Source organism: Sorex fumeus, unplaced genomic scaffold (genome assembly GCF_029834395.1).
Source record: "Sorex fumeus unplaced genomic scaffold, SorFum_2.1 ptg000053l, whole genome shotgun sequence".
NCBI lineage: Eukaryota > Metazoa > Chordata > Mammalia > Eulipotyphla > Soricidae > Sorex > Sorex fumeus.
The window spans coordinates 1,229,432-1,249,503 of NW_026606110.1; the positions used below are offsets into that span (position 1 = coordinate 1,229,432).

A 20,072-nucleotide genomic window follows, 5' to 3' on the forward strand; every position below is an offset into this window, starting at 1 on the left:
CCAGACCCCAGCGGAGTTAGAATGAGATTCCTGAATCAGCTAGCTTTGAACAGATTGGACTCGCAAGAGAGGAATGGAGTCTCCTGCTCCAGGCCATGAGGAGAGATCTAGTTTCGAGCTTCACAAATGCCAGAGCTTTTGTGATTGAGGCTGCCCAGTCCCCGTGGGAATGACCAGGAGGGAGAGCTTGGCCTGAGGTGGTGTTTACTCCCGGCCATCTCTCAGACATGCTGGGGCGTTCTCCACACGAGTCTGCCCACAGCCCACTTCCTGAGACTCAGAAGGTGCGAGAGGCGATTCCGATCCTGAGGGCTCCGCCTTGAGTATCCTGGGGTGGGGGGGTAAGACTCAGAACACGTCCAACTGCCTATCAATTATTATACCATGATCTGAAACAAAAGAACACACGGAGAGAGAACAAATAAACGTGTCTGAAGGGTAATAACTGTGTCTGAGGGAAGACATTTGGAGTTTGTTGTGCTTCCTTACTATTTTAATTGTCGTTTTTTGGTTTCGTTTTGGGCCACACTTGTTAGGACTCTGAGCTACTCCTGGCTTAGTGCTCAGTGGATCGAACCTAAGCCCCTGCATGTCAAGCATCCACATAGCCCCTTGAGCTGTCTTCCCAGCTCTACTTGTATTTCTCGATTTACTTAATACTCAGTTCAACTGTACTTCTTATTTTCCTACAGGCTCTCAGTTTTTGTTGCTGTCTTCTCTCTCTCTCTCTCTCTCTCTCTCTCTCTCTCTCTCTCTCTCTCTCTCTCTCTCAACCAAGGCCACACAGGTCAGTGCAAGGGCTCTCTCTAGCTCTGAGCTGCATTCCCCAAATGTGACGACGTCTTTTGAACTAAAAAGTGAGAAAAACTGTTTCGTAGAAATCAAATGTGGATTCCTTTGAAACCTTTGAAAGGACTTCATAGAAGCGAAGGCAACAACAACAACAACACACAAAGATACACAAAGAGCCCAAAAGTAATACAAACAAAGAAGCAGGATGGACCAAGGAGAAGCAGTTCAGGAGAAAAAGAAAACCATGGCAAGGCTCAACCCACACTCAGACACAGGCTGGCGGCATACACGGCGTGGCGGGAAAGGGTGAGGAGGGATCGGGGCAGGAGGAGCCGGGGGGATGTGGAAGGCAGAGAACTGGCCTGCTCAAGCTCGAAACCACACACCCCTCTGGCATGGCTCAGCCGCCACTAACCTCAGCCTCCGTGTCCAAGCATCCTGCAGTGAACTGTGCAGAGGCCCATGGCCTGGCCCCGCCCTAGTAGAGAGGCGGGGACAGAGTCGGGGGTGGAGGATGATCCTGGTTCCTGTGGTTCAAGGGCCTGGGAGGAGAAGGGGCCTGAAGGGGTCAGGCTGGCAGGACTGAGAAGTGGGCCAGGGGCATTGGTGCCCCCCTGGTGGGTGGGAGGTGCCCAGCTGCCAGCGCCTGGAAAACTGAGAAGGGGTCTGGACTGGCTTCTGGAAGCCTCACCCTGGCTGCAGCATGGAGGACGGAGTGGCCTGGAGTGAGCATAACGGGGAGAGTGCCCGGGAGTTCAGAGCAGTTGGGGGGGGAATGGGGTACCCCCGCAGGAGGGCACTGAGAATCGAGGTGCCAAGCAGAGCACACTGGGCACAGCCTGCAGGAGGCAAGGCTTTTGGAATCAGAGGCTTGGCACCGCTCTACCTGCTTTAGGGCCCCCCAAGTCCTACCAGGAGTGACCCCACAAAAGAAGCAAAGAAACTCTTCACTTCTCTGTGACTTCTCTCTCTCTCTTTTCTTTTTGGGTCCCACCAGGCGATGCTCAGGGGTTACTCCTGGCTCTGCACTCAAGAATGACTCCTGGCGGTGTTCGGGGGACCATATGGGACGCCAGGGATCGAACCCAGGTCGGCTGCGTGCAAGGCAAATGCCCAACCCACTGTGCTATCGCTCTGACCCCTCTCTGTGACTTCTCAACCTCTTTACTTACGACTTCTTTATTCCTGAGGCATGGTGCGAGGGAGTCCCATTTAGAAGCGAGGAGAGACAAGCTCCGGTAGAACAGTCGGGCCAGTGGACGCCAAGCAGAAGGAGGCTGAGACCTGCATCCGGCATCTCTGTAGGCTGACTGGGCGGGGGCGGGTCCGGGAGCGCCCCACCAGGACAAACACTCTGGGTGAGGCGGGTACTGGCTTCCCCAGCTGCTGGCTGTGTTTACCAAAGGGATCCACAGAGGGATCTGCCAGTGCCTCTCGGCAGGCGTCAACAACAAAAACTGGAGGCTGTGCTGGGGTGACAGGGGCGGGGGACAGGGACAAGGTGAGCCGGACGGACTGCACCCACAGGCTGAAAGCTGGGCGGGGAAGAGGCCCGGGCACAGAGGTGTGGTTATGAAAGGTGCAAACCCAACGGGGGAATATTGGCCAGGCTGGAAGAAAAGAAAAACAAGATAAAGGCTCAAAGGTGACCTTCAATTCATTAATTGCTGTCATTAATCCAGCCCCTGTGAGTCTCCGGAGGGGGGTGCTCGGCAGGCCACCTGGCCAAGTGGAGCTGGAATTACACAGTGGCCAGTGGGGTCTTGGGGAGCCAGCTCCACCTTCTGGAAATCTGGAGGGTGTAGAGAGGAGGGGAGGGTCCTTGCCTCTGAGCTCTAGGTGACATGGCGGTCCCACAGGGTTCTGGAGATAAGCCAAGAGAATGAGGCAAAAGTCAAGGGACTCAGGCAGAGCAGCAGCCACTTGGCTGCAGGCTAAGCCAGTCGCAGTGAAGAGGAATGGCAGAGGAGATTTCTCTTCCTTCTCTAAGGACCTAAGTGTATGGATTACTAAGTGCCAGAGGACGTGGGGCAGTGAGGTGGGGGCAGGTGGGGATGGCACCATGGAGCACATCCCTGGCCTGTTCGAATGACTGGATGCCCTACCCAGTGTACAAACGACCCCTGCCAGGACTCCTGTGATCCCTGATCACCTCAGGAGTAAACCCTGCCACAATGACAAACAAAACCCACACACAACACCTCAACGCTCCCTCTAGCCAGGGTGGAATGCAGTGCCACCCGCACTGGCTCGTTACTGAGTGCCCTCTGCATGATGCTCCGTAGTGATGAGACACACGGGCCCTCTTTTATCAAAGGCACCATATCTTAGAAGGGATGTCATGATGGTTATTGCTATTTCAGCAGGGACAGCCAACATTTTCAGAAACAAGGCGATGCACCCACACTTCTGGGAAAGAGAACCGGACTACATCAGCACAGCCGGCAGGGACCAGGGACTGCCAGCCCGCCCAGGGCAAGCTCTGCCAGGCGAATGAATCATCACTGACATTTTCAAAAGACAACAATTAGCATTAGCTAGCAAAATGAACACAGCTGACCATTTCTTCCCCAGGTCACCTGGGTTAAGCATTTGGGAAGGTCATAGCAAGACTCTTAAAATTAAAAAAAAAAGTAGGCAAAAAGAAAATCTTGTAGGAGACCATGTAATAGTTGCAGATAACTGCTGAGAGAGAGAGAGAGAGAGAGAGAGAGAGAACCAAGTCTCTGGCATGAAGGATTAGAAGCAAACCTCATCCAGATCAGAAGACAGAGACAGAGGGCCGAGGTGTGTGTGTGTGCTTTGCATGTGGACAGTCTGGGTTGGACCCTGGGCATGCATACCTGAACACAGAGCCAGCAGCAGCTCTGAGTACTGCCATGTGCGGTCCCTAAACCAAAATAAATAAATAAAAGAAAGCACATCAGTTGCTGTGGGCTGGAGCGATAGCACAGCGGTAGGGCGTTTGCCTTGCACGCAGCCAACATGGCCGACCCGAGTTCGATTCCTTCGCCCCTCTCGGAGAGCCCAGCAAGCTACCGAGAGTCTCTCGCCCGCACGGCAGAGCCTGGCAAGCTCCCCGTGATGTATTCGATATGCCAAACACAATAACAACAAAGTCTCCAATGGAAACCTTACTGGGCCCGCTCGAGCAAATTGATGAACAACGGGAGGACCGTGACCGTGACATCAGTTTCTGCGCATGCACCCAGGGCCTCCCATCACTGAATGCCATCACCTCACTCACGCCCACCCGCCCCCTTCCTGGAATCGGAAACAGAGGGTTTGTGTTTGTGTGTGTGTGTGTGTGTGTGTGTGGTGGTGGAAGCGGCGTGTGTGTATGCATTCAGGGGTCACTCCTGGCAGGGCTCCGGGGGCCATTATGTGGTGCTGGGGATCAAACCAGAGTCAGGAGCATGCAAGGCAAGCCAGTGCCTTAGCCGCTGGACTAGGGCTCTGCCCTTGACTTCCTTAGGGTTCTATCACCTAAGTGTGAGGCAGACGGGCTAAAGTTGGAGGCTGCCTCCTCCCCCCAGACAGGTCTCTGAAGTGTGTTTTACCCTGTAGCTCCTCCCTGCCTCATTCCCTCTCCTTTCTAATTCCCCGTGGAAATGATGTCTGAGGAGAGCAAGCCAGGTCCGGCGGCCGGTGGACTGAGGCATTCCTGCAGGTTCCTGGACTGGCCTGGGCCCCTCCTGCAAGTGGACCTCTAGTCAGGAGTCACACAAACAGGAAGGTGCCAGCCTTTAAGATGCGAACACAGACTCCCCAGGCTGAAAGCAGGCTCCTCTGAGACCCACAACTTCCCAGTTATTGCTTCTGCTTGAAACACTTTGATTCTCTTGCTTTGAGGCCATCGTTTTTTCTCCTCTCCTTGTTGCCTTATGCATACATCTAGCGAATCTGGTCCAAACAATGGGTAGACAGGAAACAAAGGGAAAAAGGGTTTTTCTTGGGAAGAAAATAGAAAGGACCGCCAGCCTCTGCATGGCCGGTCCATGATCTGTAAGCAAGCAGCTGACTATCTGTTACAGTGCAGTGTTTTTCAAGCTCCAAGTTCAACCCACGTAGCACTGTAGCACTGTCCTCCCATTGGATTTGCTCGAGCGGGCACCAGTAACGTCTCACAACAAATTGTGGGACTTGTTGTTACTGGTTTTTTTTTTTGGCATATTGAATACGTCACGGGGAGCTTGCCAGGCTTTGCCGTGTGGGCGAGATACTCTCAGTAGTTTGCCGGGCTTGAGAGTATGGAGGAACTGAACCCAGGTCGGCCATGTGCAAGGCAAACGCCCTACCCGCTGTGATATCGCTCCAGTCCCCGGAAGCAAGTACTTTTTAAAACTTTCATTTCATTGAAAACTTCTATTATCGTTACTTCTAAATAGTCCTTAGCATGTATTTTTCTTTAAGAAAGGAGGTTACGGGGCCAGAGAGCTAGTACAGCAGGTAGGGTGTTTGCCTTGTATGCACCTGACACAGGTTCGAATCCCAGCACACAGATGGTTCGCAGAGCCCCAGCAGGAGTGATCCCTGAGCACAGAGCCAGAAGTAAGCCCTGAGCACTGCTGGGTGTGACCCCCAAAAAAACAAAAAAGAAAAATGAAACAAAGAAAGTCATGTGCAGTCACCATCAGTATAGAGATAGATGATAGCAAAGCAAAAAAAAAAACAAAACAAAACAAAACACCAAAAAACCAATGAACTGGGTAATAAACGTTTAACTTGATAAGATTTTTCTCTAATAGAGCAAGAAAAGCCACACTCCTTCCCCCTCCCATCTGCTCGACCACCATAGCCTGGCCAAACCCTGACTTCGAAGCAGCCCCCTTTAGACACTGGATAAAAAACAGCTTTGCAGAGAGACGGACTTGCTCTGGGGCAAGTCATTGAACACAAGTTTCCTTACGTGAACCTGAGGATAATAGGGGCCTTCTGAGGCTGCTGAGGGCCTTCAATGAGATAATAGCTATAAAGTGTCACACAGAAAATGTGTAACAAATGTCTGTCTCTTGCACTCCCTCTTGCCCGCCAAGCTGTATCAATTTTCCTTGAAATATGTGGACTTCAAAAACTCAAGCCATTGAAAATCAAAAGTTCAACTAGAGGACATCAAAAATTCTGAATTTTCATCTTATCCCGTGCAGAAGAACCTTTTTCTGACACACAGTCCATGTGAATTTAGACACACAGCAGACTGCAACAAACGTCCAGAACCAGCCTCCAGCCACAGCAGCGCCTCATCAGCCTTTCCTATGCGGACCTCTCCCACCTCGAGGCTTGGGCCCTGATTTATTCAACGGGGCAGCAAGGGCAAAAAAGAGCCCAGCCCTAGTTTGACCCGTTGGGAACTGAGGCCCTGAGTGACGTCCCCCGTTCACTGAGCCAGCTGACAGCGCAGGCCATCGGCACCAGCCTCGAGCACTGGTCGAAGTAAAATGCCTGTGAAAGCCAGACAGTAGAAGCGCGGAGAGTGAAGATGGTTCTGGAGTGTGAGTCGCAGGTCCAATAAACGTGTGGGAGGTGCTGTGTGCTCCACGGATGGGAAACATCATGGAATCACGTGTGACTGAATGCCACCTGTCAAGTCCATCTGTAAGTCCATCAAGGCACACCCCTGGACTAGACCTGCCCCATAGCTGACCAGTCCAGCGATACTTTTTAAAAAAAAAAAAACCAAAGTCACCAGGATTGGAGAGTGAGGACTAGAGGGTGCAGTGCTTGCCTTGCATGTGGCCAATGCTGGTTTGGACCCCAAACCCCACTTATGACTCCCTGAACCGTACCAGCCGTGGTCCCTGGGCACAGAAGCTTGAGCACTGCCCAGGGAAGCCCCCACATTAATGAAACAAAATAAAACAATTAAAAAAAATCGCTGGAGCGATAGCACAGCGGGTAGGGCGTTCGCCTTACAAGCGGCCAACATGGCTGACCCGAGTTCGATTCCTCCGCCCCTCTCGGAGAGCCCGGCAAGCTACCGAGAGTATTCGATATGCCAGACACAGTAACAACAAAGTCTCCAATGGAGACGTTACTGGGCCCGCTCGAGCAAAACAATTAAACAAAAGATTAAAAAAAAAAAGCAAATGCAATCACTCAGGACTGAGATAAATGCCCATATCACAAATCCAGAGTGTCGCTTCCAACTGTCTGCCACCTGGGTGGCACTCACACTGATTCAGGGACCATTCTCCAAGCTGGCCCTTTCTGGCCTGTGCAAATACAGTGTCACAGGTGAGCTGTTTCCTGGGCGAGGAAGCACTCCTGGCTGTGTCACACGGGCGTCTGTGTGTGTCTGTAGAGCGCCAGGAAAACACGGAGACCAGAACACGTTAAGGACAATGAGGCTGGCCTGACAAGTATCATGTCTCCCGCTAGGGAGGATTTTGTAGCAGGTCACGTCGAACACTCCTCCAAGCTCTTTACCAAAGGAGGAAAAATTCATCCTTTAACTGTTCCTGGGAGCACTTCTGGCAGAAGAATATTCTAGCACGCTTCTGATACACACCACCAGAGCATTCCCATGCTTCCCCTAGAACCACTTCCTTATAGCTCCTGGGGCTGGGATGGGGACAGGAGGAGCACTGACGAGGCTGCAGAGAAAAGAGGCTCTAAGCTCCTCCACGGCACCCCCGGCCAATTTTCCCCACTTGAGAGGTTTGTTTTGGTGGCAAAACAGATAGAAACCTCTAAGAGGAACACTCTTCCTTTGTCTACATAGAAATCATCCCGTGTGACGCTCTTGAAAACAAAATTTCAACTAATCTCCCAAACATCTCGAGCGCAAAAAGGATTCGAGACCAAACGCTGCGGGAAGACCAACGGCACCCAATATTTTATGATTCTATTCCTGCATGATAGAAAGGAAAAAAAGCCCCACGGATCTGTCCAGGAACAAGAACAAAGTGAGTCTTATGAAAATAGAGAGTGTTGGGGCTGAAGCAATAGCACAGCGGGTAGGGCGTTTGCCTTGCACGCGGCCAACCCAGGTTCGATTCCCAGCATCCCATATGGTCCTCTGCGCACCGCCAGGGGTGATTCCTGAGTGCAGAGCCAGGAGTAACCTCTGTGCATCACTGGGTGTGACCCCCAAAAAGCAAAAAAATAAAATAAAAAGGGGTAACAGATCTGAGCTGGAGTGATAGCACATAGCACAGTGGGTGGGGCATTTGCCTTGCACGTGGCCGACCCGGGTTCGATCCCCAGCATCCCAAATGGTCCCCTGAGCACCGCCAGGAGTAACTCCTGAGTGCAGAGCCAGGAGTAACCCCTGTGCATCGTCGGGCGTGACCCAAAAAGCAAAAAAAAATAAAGAAAGTAGAAAACAGAGGGTGTCTCCCGCGCCCCAAGGTCAAGATCCCCCCTCCCCCGCCACACTCCGGCCCCCGCACCAGGGAGAACCGCTGAGGCCGGGCGGGCCCCTTCCCGGGCGCTCGGTGCGCCCTGCCCTTGCGGGTGACGCGTGTTGGCAGCGGGCCGGGGCGCGCACGCGGACGCGCGTAGGGGACGCGGGGGAGGGGCGGGTCCCTGCCTGGGTCCCCGCTGCGGCCCGATCCCGGGGAGGGGCCGGTCCTGAAGGGTGATGGACCACCCCCCGCCGCCTCCTGGAGTCCTCCCCGGGGAGGACTGCAAAGGACCGTTCCGGCTGCAAAGGCGCGGCTGTCAGGCCCCGGAACGAGCGCGCGACGGTCCGGGCCGCCCGCAGGCCCCGCGCCCCGGCCAGGGGGTCCCCCAGGGCGCGGGGGTCCCGCGGTCCCCGCAGCGCGCGCACCCGGCCAGCCCCGGCGTCCTGCGCCGGGTCCGCCCGCGGCCTTACCTGGTGGCTGCGGAACCACGCGCCGGACAGGGAGCCGTTGGCAGCGCCCGGCGCCCCGTACGTGAAATTGCGCGCCAGGCCGTCCAGGGCGACCGCCACGGGGTCCTCGGAGCCCCCCGGGGCCCGCGCCGCCATCCGCCCCCGCTCCCGCCGCCCGCAGGAGGTGCCCAGGGCCGCACCGGCCACTTCCTGCTCGCTGCCCGGGCACCTGGCCACGCCCCGCCCGGCCCCGCCCCGCCCGCCCCGCACACCTGCTCGGCCCGGGGCGCAGGCCCCGCCCCCCCGCACACCTGCGCCGCCCCTCGCCTCTGTTCCACCCGGCACCTGTCAAGTCGGGCGCCTGGCCACGCCCCTTTCCCGACCCCTCCCCGCACACCTCTGCCCGGCCGGCACCTGCCAGGCCTCTGGGTCCTTGCCTCACCCCTACCACCTGCCCCTCACCTCTTCCCGACCCAGAGCCGCACACCTGCCTGGCTCCGCCGGCGCTTGGCCCCGCCCCCGAGCGCCTGCCTGGCTCCGCCCCCCGCCGCGCCAGGTGCCGCTCTCCGCACCTGTTGAAGGCATCCCCCCCAAACCCAGCCAGGTGTGCCCTCCAGCCCCTGGCGCCTAGTTGGGTACAGAAGGAACTGGAGGAAAAGGAGCCACGGGCTTCCCCCGCCCCACCGTCTCCCTTCGTGCAGTCTGACCTGGCAGTGCCCAGGGTCTGGCCTGAGCAGCACCTGTCACCACTGGGGGCCCGGGGAGACTCGGGGGGTACCTACTCCCCGAGATTCTGCGCAATGCGTGGTCCAAAAGAGGAGGCGCTGAGCAGGCCCAGCAGCCCTGGCGTTCACCAGAGCCACACCTGGAAGCGGGGGCCCCGAGGTTCAAGGGGTCGCACTCCCCATCCTTGAGCGTCTGGCCTCCGCCGACCTCTTCCCTGCACCCTCACTTGGAAAAACTGGGTCTGAAAAAGTCTTGGGTGGAGAAGTGTTGGGGGCTCCGTGGGGCTCCAGCGGGATCCCGTGCCTCTCAAGGGCCCTTGGCAAACAGAGAGGAGTCCTCAATGGGTGCTGCGGAAGTTTCGGAACGTTAGGATTCAAGAGGTCTTTTGCTTTTGTTTGGAGGGGCGATGACCCACGGTGCTCCATGTTGCTCCCAGGCGTCCTACAGCCAAGCACTGCATCCCTCTTCCCCCACGCTGGTGATCTTAATGGACTTCAACCAGGTGTCCTGAATTTTTTTTCCCTATGTGATCAATTTTTTTATTAAAAAATTTTTTTTAATAGTGAGACATCATGAGGTACAGTTGCAGACTTACACATTTTTGTGCTTGGGTTTCAATTATATAATGATCAAATACCCATTCAAACTCCGCTCTCCGCACAGATGCTCTGTAGGCTGTCTCTCTAACCTTGGGCCAAGCGTGAGGGCCTGAAGTGCTGAAACTTGGGATTCTTCTGTTTATGCAATGCTGAGGTGTTCTTTTTCCTTTACGATGCACTTTGATTTTTTTGCAAGGGGTACCTTCCAGAGAAGAGAATTGCTACTGGGGAGGTTAAAAGGGGATCAGGAAACATTGTTCAGTGTTTCTGAAGGGATATGTATGAATGACGAATCATGTACCCTTCCGAGTAGAGAAAAAGACAGACGTAGCATCTCAAGTGGCATGGCTTCTAGCCCGAGCACCTAAAATGTTCAAAAGCAGTAGCAGCTAGTCTCAATTTTCACAATCACAATCACAACCATCCTGTTATTCATCGATTGCCTCGAGCAGGCACCAGTAACGTCTCCTTCGTCCTAGCCCTGAGATTTTTTTTAAAAGTGCCATATTCAAGGCTCTTTCAGGGCTAGGAGAATGAGACCCATCCTTGTTACTGGTATTTGGCATCTTGGGTACGCCACGGGGAGTTTGCCAGACTCTGCCGTGTGGGCAGGTTACATTCGGTAGCCTGCCAGTTTGTCATCTCAATTTTAAGAGACTCAATTATTTCCAATACACATCAGAAGGGGGGTGGGGGGTGTTTCCTTGTTTTCTGTACTGTGATTTGTGTTGGTGACTTTATTTACTTTCTTTCCATTGAGATGCTTTCGGGTTCAAGGAACAAAACATCCAATGCAAAGAGACTCCAACAGGTATTTTCCGATCCCAAAGCAAAGACGGTTCTGTATGGCGCCGTGATGTCTCTCTTCCAATTCTTCTCTGCCATCCTAAGGGGCATCCTCTGTCCCTCGACACGGTATTGGCCGTAGGCATCACGTGCTGCCCTGAGTCTGAGAAAGCGGCTGGGCCTTTACACTTTCTCCCTGTGGAGGAAAACTTTCTCAGGATCTCCTAAACAGCTTTCCCACCGCCTCCGGTCCTATTAGCCACGATGGGGCCACGTGCCCACGTTCTGCCCGCCAGGGAGCTGGGAAGGGGATGCTCGTGCCTCTGCAGCCTTCGGAAGGGGGCGCTGAGCTCTGACAACAAGAAGGATGCTGGAAGGGGTGGTGGAGCAAGGGGAGCACCCCCACCCCCAAGGGGAGCATGTTCCCAGGCAGCCTGACTGTAGTCTCAGCACAGCGAGAGAGCAAAGGGGCACCCCGCCGTCTTCCTCTTTAGAATGTCCCCATTGGCACAGCAGATTCCTATTTTGTTTTTGGCCGGAGGTGACTGTCACCTCGGCCCATGGCTTGGTCCCCACCACCCGTTCCGCTGAGCCTACTGACGAAGGAGTGGCCCCTGCAGCTCTCTGCATTTGGCTCCAGCCTTCTGATCTGGGGGAGGGTGGCAGTTGGGGGCCGACGTGTGAAGACCCGTCCTGCTGGCTGCCAAGACGTCACGGTCGATGCCATCACTGCCAGGGTGGCTGCCCTAACACGTGGGCATGGTGGGACAAAGCCTTCGGGGACCCGCGTTCCTGCTCACAGTTTGCAAGGAGGCGGCAGCGCGCTATTTCGGGCCCGGCCGCGTGGGCAGAGCTGCAGACTGTGCAGAATGGCCTGCAGCTCCCCGGAGTTTCTTCAGGGCATGTCCTGTTTGCTTTCCAGGACGCCGAGTGCCTTTGATGGTCCCCAGAGCTGCCTCGCTAGCCGGAGGTCAGCCTGCCTCTGGACTTCAAAGACGACTGCCTCTGTCACAGCTCTTGGAGCACTTGGACCTGGGCTCTGCTGGGAACCTGGAGAGAATTTGGGACCTGCCTCTCCTGGGATCACGGTTATGGAACATGCCTCTGCTCCTGTGCTATGTGACCTGTATCAAGTGGCTCAACCTCTCTGTGCAGGGCATGAGTATTCATCACCTGTGAGGAGCAACAATGAGTGCAGAAACACCAACTCCTGACTCATTCCATTTCTCACGCAAACCGATTCCTAAATTACAGACCACAGATGAAGACATTGACCCACCAAAGCCCATGAAGCCAGGCATGTTCGTGTACTATTAGACCACCCAGTATGCAGAGATACCCCTGAGAGTCCCAAGCCCTTCATTTGCTGCATATTGGGTGGGCCCAGGTGTCACATGGAGAGTACAGAAGAAACTCCAATAGGGCAACGAGAAAAAAAATCCAGACAGCTCAATGGGAAAATGGGAAAACATGGATACAGGCATTTGGCATGAGAGAAAATAGAAATATGTGAATATTTCTAGTTTATCAAATCAGAAAACACTAAGCTTCAAGGTGAACCATTTTATACCTGCCTGCTGAACAAAAACAAGATTAAAAAAAGAACCGTAGACTTGACTGCTTTGCACAGAGATAAATACATTTTGTCTGTTTCTTTGCATTTTGGCGGTGCTCAGGGCTTACTCCTGGCTCTGTGCTCAGGGATCCCTCCTGGTGGAGCGATTTGGGATGCCGGGGATCAAACCAGGTTGACTGTAGACAAGGCCGGCACTGCATCTGCTGTACTATCATTCTGGCCCCATGAACAAATTTTTTATTTAGATACAACAAACATATGTTTGACATACAGTAGCAAATGCCACTGTCTGGGTAGCTCAAAGCACCAGAAATTTCTCAATTCCTGAATCCCTTCTGGAGGCTGGGCAGGGAGAGGTCACAGCGTGGGCTGCCTTCTGAGTGCTCCTGGCAGAAAGGACTCACGCAGAGCCTGGGGTAAGGCCCCTTCCCAGGCATGATGGTCCTACCTCCCAGAGGCCCCTCTTATGCCACCAATCCCCACGCTTCCTTTGGGGGGGGGGGAAGGGATGGAATCATATCTTCACACATCTTCAAACTGTAGCACACACAAAAATCGGTAAGAAGGTGGAGCAAAGGAGTAGGGCCTGGGGTCGGAGCAGTTATATGGTGTCCGGAGGGCATTTTGCCTTGCACATAGTTGGCCCAGGTTTGATCTCTGGTGCCCCACATGATGCCCCGAACACTTCCAGGAGTGACCCTGACCACAGAGCCAGGAGTGAGCGCTGAGTCATACTGGGTGTGGCCCCCAAACCAAGACCCGAATCCAGAAAACTAAAGAGAACTAGGTCCAGTGCCAGGCGGCCCTGCAACGGACACAGTGGGGGGTCTCGGCCCCCGCCATAGAGTGCTGAGTGCTTCTGGCAGAAAGGACTTGGGGTCACGCAGAGCCTGGGGTAAGGCCCCTTCCCAGGCATGATGGTCCTGCCTCCCAGAGGCCCTCTTCCACCACCAATCCCTACACTTCCTTTGGCTTATTCTGAGATGCTTCCCTGCCTCACTTGCTCAGCTCCTCCCTCCCTCCGCATCTGCCCTCCAGGCTTCCTGACATTGGACAAGGTCCCCCACTCCGCCTCAGGCTGGGTCTCCCTGAGGGCACCCCGACTTCCCTCCCCTCTCTCCAATCAGATCTCCTGCCCCACGATCACGTCCCTACAGTCATGGGCCTCTGAGAGGGGCTCTGGGCTAAGGCATGATGGGACAGATTCTCTCTGGCTTCCTCAGTGGACCCTGCCGGGGCTGCTTCTGAATCCCAGGGACTTCCCCATCTGAGGACCAAGAGCTGGGCACACGGAGGTCGCTGTCAAAGCCATTCAAAAAGCACCAGCAGGAGACCGGAGAGATGGTGCAGGAGGGAAAGCTCTTGCCCTGCTCGTGGCAGATCCGGGTTCCATCCCTGATACCGCACAGGGGTCCCCGGGCACCTCCAGGAATGATTCCTGAGCACAGAGCCAGGAGTAAGCCCTTAGCTCTGGCCAGGTGTGACCATATCTCCCCGGACTCCCTCCCCATTTCAAAAAAAAAAAAAAAGCAAAAACTTCAGGGAAGAAAAGGACAGAAAGCAGCTCCAAGGAGGAGAGACTGTGACGTCTCAACAAAGCACATGGGAAGCAAGAGGGGACCGGAAGGCTGGCGGGGCCGGGGCTGGGCAGGACTCATGACTCGGGGTAACCCTGGGGGACGCGGCGCCTGGGAAGCAGCCTGAGGCACAGCTTTAAGCCCAGATTTCCAGGGAGAAACACGCTGGCACTGTGTGTGAGACTTTCCAGGATCTGTGCAGAGCATCAGCTGTGCCCCCGGGGGTGGCAACTCCTCAACGGGCTCCCAGAACTGGAACAGAACCAGCTCCCAGAACCAGCTCCCAGCTAGCCCGGTACCTGTGCCACTCGGCTCTGCAGAGTTCCCAAAGCCACTGCAATCTCACTTGGAACTCCTCTTTGTCTTTGCATCATCTGTTTGTTCCTACCATTTATTAAGCATTTACTATGTGGAAAGGCATCAGGAACAGAACCTAACACTGGAGGGAGGGGGAGAAAGAGACAGTGAATCAGGGGTGGGACATCGAAAGTAAGACTGAAGATTAACTGCGGTTGGGGGAAGTGCTGGGACCAGAGCTGGGGAAGGTGGAGAACCTTCCAGGCCAAGAGCAAACAGGCCCAGTGCTCAGGAGAGACGAAGAGGCGTCAGAGCGCCCACAGGACCTCTCGCCCCAGCGGGAGTGTCAGAAGGGAACAGGGATGGGCTGGGCGAGGCCAGGGATAACCAGGCTCCATGACTTGAGTTAAACTCTCTAGAGGAGACCCCGGGGATTCAGCTCTGCCCCTTGGCTTCTGTCTTTCTGTTGTTTCCAGAAGCCTCTCCAGGTTGCCCAGGGGACCTCTCAGAGACACACATCCCCTCCTCTGCCTCCAACAAACACTCACAGGAGGTCCTAGGCTCTGGATCCCTCATTCTGCCACCAGCATAATCCCTATGTCCCACCTGAGTGAAGACTTTCTTCTTCTTCTTTTTTTTTTTTTTGCTTTTTTGGTCACACCTGACAATGCACAGGGGTCACTCTGGTTCTGCACTCACTCAGAAATCACCCTTGGCGGTGCTCAGGGAACCATATGGGATGCCGGGAATCGAACCCGGGTCCGCCGCGTGCAAGGCAAACGCCCTACCCGCTGTGCTATTGCTCCAGCCCCTCTTCTTTTTTTAATTATATTTTCATTTTATAAGGTAGCACTGTAGCACTGTCCTCCTGTCATTCATCGATTTGCTCGAGCGGGCCCAGTCACGTCTCCATTGTGAGACTTGTTGTTACTCTTTTTGGCGTACCGAATACGTCACGGGTGGCTTGCCAGGCTTTGCCGTGCGGGCGAGATACTCTGGGTAGCTTGCCGGGCTCTCCGAGAGGGGCAGAGGAATCGAACCCGGGTCGGCCAGGCAGTCGCATGCAAGGCAAACACCCTACCTGCTGTGCTATCGCTCCAGCCCCGTATTATAAGGTAGGTCACAATATTTGATTATATTTAATATTCAAACACCAATCCCACCACCATTACACCTTCCACCACCGTATTTCAGGTGTTTCCATCCTGAACCCCAATCCCTGTCCCAAAGCAGAACCGAAATAATGTATTGTTTGTTAGGAAAAAACTGCTGAAAATGCTACAAAGAAGTATCCTTAGAGGAAAGAGTGTGAAGTATTTTAACAGGGGCAATTCAGACCTTCTGTAAGAGATCACGAACATGTTGTTAAAGGTTGAGACTTGTGTGCTTTTATATACATATATCTGTTATATATATATATATTTTCATTTCATTTTTTCATCATCCTGTTATTCGTCGATTGCTTCGAGCAGGCCCCAGTAACGTCTGTCTCCTTCATCCTAGCCCTGAGATTATATTCAAGGCTCTTTAGGAGAATGAGACCCATCATTGTTACTGGTATTTGGCATATTTGGTACGCCACGGGGAGTTTGCCAGACTCTGCCCTGTGGGCAGGCTACATTTGATAGCCTGCAAGTTTGTCCAAAGTAGGAATGAGACAATAAGATGTCATAAAAAAAAAGTTTTGATAAGATGTCGCGGCCGCGCGGTTCCGGAATCTGGATTTTATAGTCTCTGATGGGATTACACAGCGCCAGGGGGCCAGGTGGTGGGTGTGACCCCCGCCTACTGGAATTTGGAGGATCTGGTGGAAGATGCTCGACTCCAATTCGAGTAGGCTTGGAGGTCTCGGCCCCGGAACCCGCGTGGCTTTGTCCCTCTGCCAGTACCTTCATGTGTGCGGAGAGTGGTCTCAGCATGGTGGTGGCTGGTCCTGGAGGTCTTCGGCTGCCGGAGCCCTGGTCGGGGTGGGGAGGAAAGCTCAACCCGCTCCCCTCCAAGGGACCCCGGCGAGGAACAGCCAGGCGCAGGGGCAGGAGACTGACTGCACTGGTCTCGTCCGGGAGCTGCATTTTGTAGTCTCTGAGTCTTGGCCGCTGATGGGATTACACGGCGCCAGGGGGCCAGGTGGTGGGTGTGACCCCCGCCTACTGGAATTTGGAGGATCTGGTGGAAGATGCTCGACTCCAATTCGAGTAGGCTTGGAGGTCTCGGCCCCGGAACCCGCGTGGCTTTGTCCCTCTGCCAGTACCTTCATGTGTGCGGAGAGTGGTCTCAGCATGGTGGCGGCTGGTCCTGGAGGTCTTCGGCTGCCGGAGCCCTGGTCGGGGCGGGGAGGAAAGCTCAACCCGCTCCCCTCCAAGGGGCCCCGGGAAGGAACACCCAGGCGCGGGGGCAGAAGACATATATATATATGTTTCCCTCTAAGATTGGTTGCCTCCTATTTTGAACTCCATCAGCTGTGGTGCGGTACTCAGTGTATGGGTAGGTTGTGTCCTATTAAGTGTCCAGGAATAGGTTCACTCATGGGTGAGGCTCACCCCGAGCATGTGGAGTGTGGTTGTGAGTGTGGCGGCAGTTGAGTTCTGGAGGTTTTTGGCTGCTGAGGCTGGGTCTCTTGGGGCAGGGAGGGTTTTCACCCAGCCCCCTCTGGGATACCCCAAGTGAAACTGCCTGGTGCGGGGTCTGGCAGCATGGTTATGGCGTGTGTCATGTTATGTTCCCTTCTGAGACAGAAGGACATGCCTGAGTGAAGACTTTCACCCTCCCAGAGCTTCATGCCCTGTCCCCAAGCTGGCATTAAACCTTGGAATCACTGTCACTGTCCTCTCGTTGTTCATCGATTTGCTCGAGCGGGCCCAGTAACGTCTCCATTGGAGACTTCATTGTTACTGTGTTTGGCATATCGAATACGTCACGGGGAGCTTGCCAGGCTCTGCCGTGCGGGCGAGATACTCTCGGTAGCTTGCCGGGCTCTCTGAGAAGGGCAGAGGAATCGAACTATGTTGGTAGTGTGCAAGGCAAACGCCCTACTGCTGTGCTATCGCTCCAGCCCTTGGGGATATATATATATATATATATATATATATATATATATATATATACACACTTTTTGACTGAATAGCTGATGAATTCAGTTCAAGCACTTTCTGATTTTCCTGGAAGATAATTCATCACTCATTTTTTTCTATAATAGTTTTAAATGTTCACCAAGGCCATCTCAACTCTGAGTCGTATAATTTGTACTTTGCGGAGATTTCTTTAGGGAACAAAGCAGCCGTTTTAAAAATCACATCAGATGATGAAAGAGGAGGACAGTAATTTTCACAGCCCAGAGAAGTTCCAAGAAATTTTTATGGGGAAAAGGCAATTCTTAATTTAAAAAATTACCATCTTCTGTATTAAAAAAAAAACCACCAATCTTTCTCCTGAAATTGCAGGGTTTTATTAGCTGCCCAAAGGATCCATAAATAGGGTTTTTTTTTTGTCTAACTGTATCCCTCCCATTCCTTACAAGTCCCTTCTTGTCCATCTCGTCCATCACCTGCCTGCTTGCTCACCCGAGAAAAATGTCCAGTGCTGCTCAAACTTGCCTTTGATTACTGAGTGTCTTACTTCATATTGGCTCAGCGAGTTATTACCACCACACCCTGAAGATCAGGCATGAGAAATGCAAAACACAAGAAGCAGACGCAGTTTGCCTCTCAGGAATACACAAAAAACCATCATTTTCCCTAGCTGCATTTTGTCAGCAAAACGCTCACTGGCTGGAACTTCTCTTCCAATCAGTAAGTATTTAGCATGATTTCAGGCTGTTCAGAATGAAACTCCTTGTTAGAGGCCTGGGAACCATATTTGCTGCAAGTGAAAGTCAGGACAGATGAGTAACGATGGCACAGAGTATTTGTGATTGGTCCTCTCTTGGGAAAAGGTGATACTGTGAGTTCAGGAAACGCTGGGAAGACATTGCTCCAGAAGTGTCCATTTTTACTGGAAGCACAAGTCTAACACACCCATTTACTTCACTACCGAACACGGAGCACCTAGAGAGGATGTTAGCCAGAGAAATTCCAAAGATGGAGAGGAAGAAACACAGAGTTGTCTTAAATGCTTTCCGGAACAGGTCGGTTGGGTGCTGTGAGGCTGATTTTATGTGGCACCCTGTCTAGGCTGTTGTGTAGGTGGGGCAACAGAGGTTGGCCTGTGATGTTAGTTGGGCTGTGGTGTTGATGGAGCTGTGGTGTTGGCTGGGCTGTGGTATTTGCTGGGCTTTAGTATTTGCTGGGCTGTGGTGTTGGTTGGACTGTGGTGTGGATTGGGCTGTGGTATGGATTGGGCTGTACTATACTCTAGGCAGTGGTGTTGGCTAGGACATGGTTTGGCTGGGTCATGGTGTCGGTTGGGCTGTGTTGTTGAGTAGGCCAAAGTGTTGGCCGGACATGGGTAGTTAGGCCCTTATGTTGATTGGGCTGTGGTGTTGATTGGGATGTGGTATTGGCTGGGCCATGTTGTTGGTTGGGCTGTGGTGTTGGTTGAGCCCCGAGGCTCAACTGTGTTGACATTCCATAAAGGGAACTCTTAGAAGTGATTAACATTTCAGTCAGTGGACTGTGGGAAGGAGACTCGGCTCCATGATGGTGTGATCAGACAGAACCAAGTACCGGAATTTCCAGAGAGGAGAGAATGGAGAGCACATGAAGAGCTAAGGAAAAGCAAGAATGTTGGTGAGGTGTGGGTGGGGGACAGGAGCCAGAGCCCTGAACAGTGCGCTACCGTCAAAGGTGAGACCTTTGAAAGGAAACACTGAAGGGCCAAGGGCAGCTTCCTCAGGGAGCATCTTTACAGTAGGATGAGACGAGCCAAAGGAAAGGAGGCAAGTGATACAGACAGGGGGCCACTAGTGAGAGTAGCTTGGAGGTGAAAACGGAGTGGAATGTTGTTGAAGAGAGGACAGCAGACTGTGGATGCGGCTCAATGAGCCTGGGGCATGGCTGGCATGCACAGAGCTCAGGGTTCGATCTCAGACACTCCAGGGTCCACCAACCACTGCTGGGTATATCCCGGGTGCCTCCAGACTGCTGGGGAGCTCACCCCCCTCAAATCACCCCCAAAGCCCCAAGGGCCAGAGACATAGTACCGCCCTATTCTACACATGAGCACCACCAAGGGAAACTCTTGAACATAATGGAGTAATCCCTGAGCACTGTCGGGTGTGGCCCCCAAAGGAAGCCAAGCCAAAACGTGTAGAACATGACTTAGCGGTGGCACGAACTATGAGGGGCTGTGGCATTTCTACCAGCTATCCCAGTGGCAAATGGCATGGATCGTCCATTCTAGAAGGAAGTGTGGGTGATTTGTAGCAAAAGGATTCTAGATGGATTGAATGACAGTTGGTTTATACATCAAACTGTAGCATCTGGTGGTCATCTTCACTGAAGGGGCAACGAACACTCTCGGATAGAGAAAAATCTTAGGGTGAGTTAACGATAATTAGGTTTCCAACTCATAGCATTACGTCTTGCCTCTCAGGGATGCTGTGCGGGCTAATTAGATAATGTTTGTAAAATAATCCCCAAGTGCCATGGACCACTGGCACAAGATTTGATTTCCAGTGTGATGAATGGAATTCAGCCATGCTGCTTTGATGGAAACGTTTGTGGTAGGCTAATATCCGAGCCGGAGTATTCGGGGGACCCCACCATCAGTATGCAGGTTCTGGTCCAGGTATTCCATCGGGAAGGCTCTGAAGTCTGGCAGCAAGTCCTTTCCATTGTGTGTGACCCATATGTTAGGTGAGAGGAGGCCTTTCAAGTGTCAGAACAGCAGCTTCCACTGACAAATGCTGGTCATGTTTGACCCTGAAGCACAGTTGGCTGGTGCAGTCTCTAAGGGCAGAGCCAAGGTGAGAAGGAGAGGAAACATGA

At 53.4% G+C, this 20,072-nt stretch overlaps 1 protein-coding gene across 1 annotated transcript in view; it reads right to left on the reverse strand.

The window, feature by feature from the left end:
- The window catches only part of NIPAL2 (NIPA like domain containing 2), a 74,658-nt gene extending 65,836 nt beyond the window's left edge, over nt 1–8,822 (reverse strand). Inside the window, exon 1 of the mRNA XM_056124939.1 lies at nt 8,609–8,822. Within this exon, the coding sequence (XP_055980914.1) occupies nt 8,609–8,743 (135 nt within the window). The 5' untranslated portion in view covers nt 8,744–8,822. The remainder of the gene's footprint in view (nt 1–8,608) is intronic.
- Nucleotides 8,823–20,072: the final 11,250 nt, after the last annotated feature.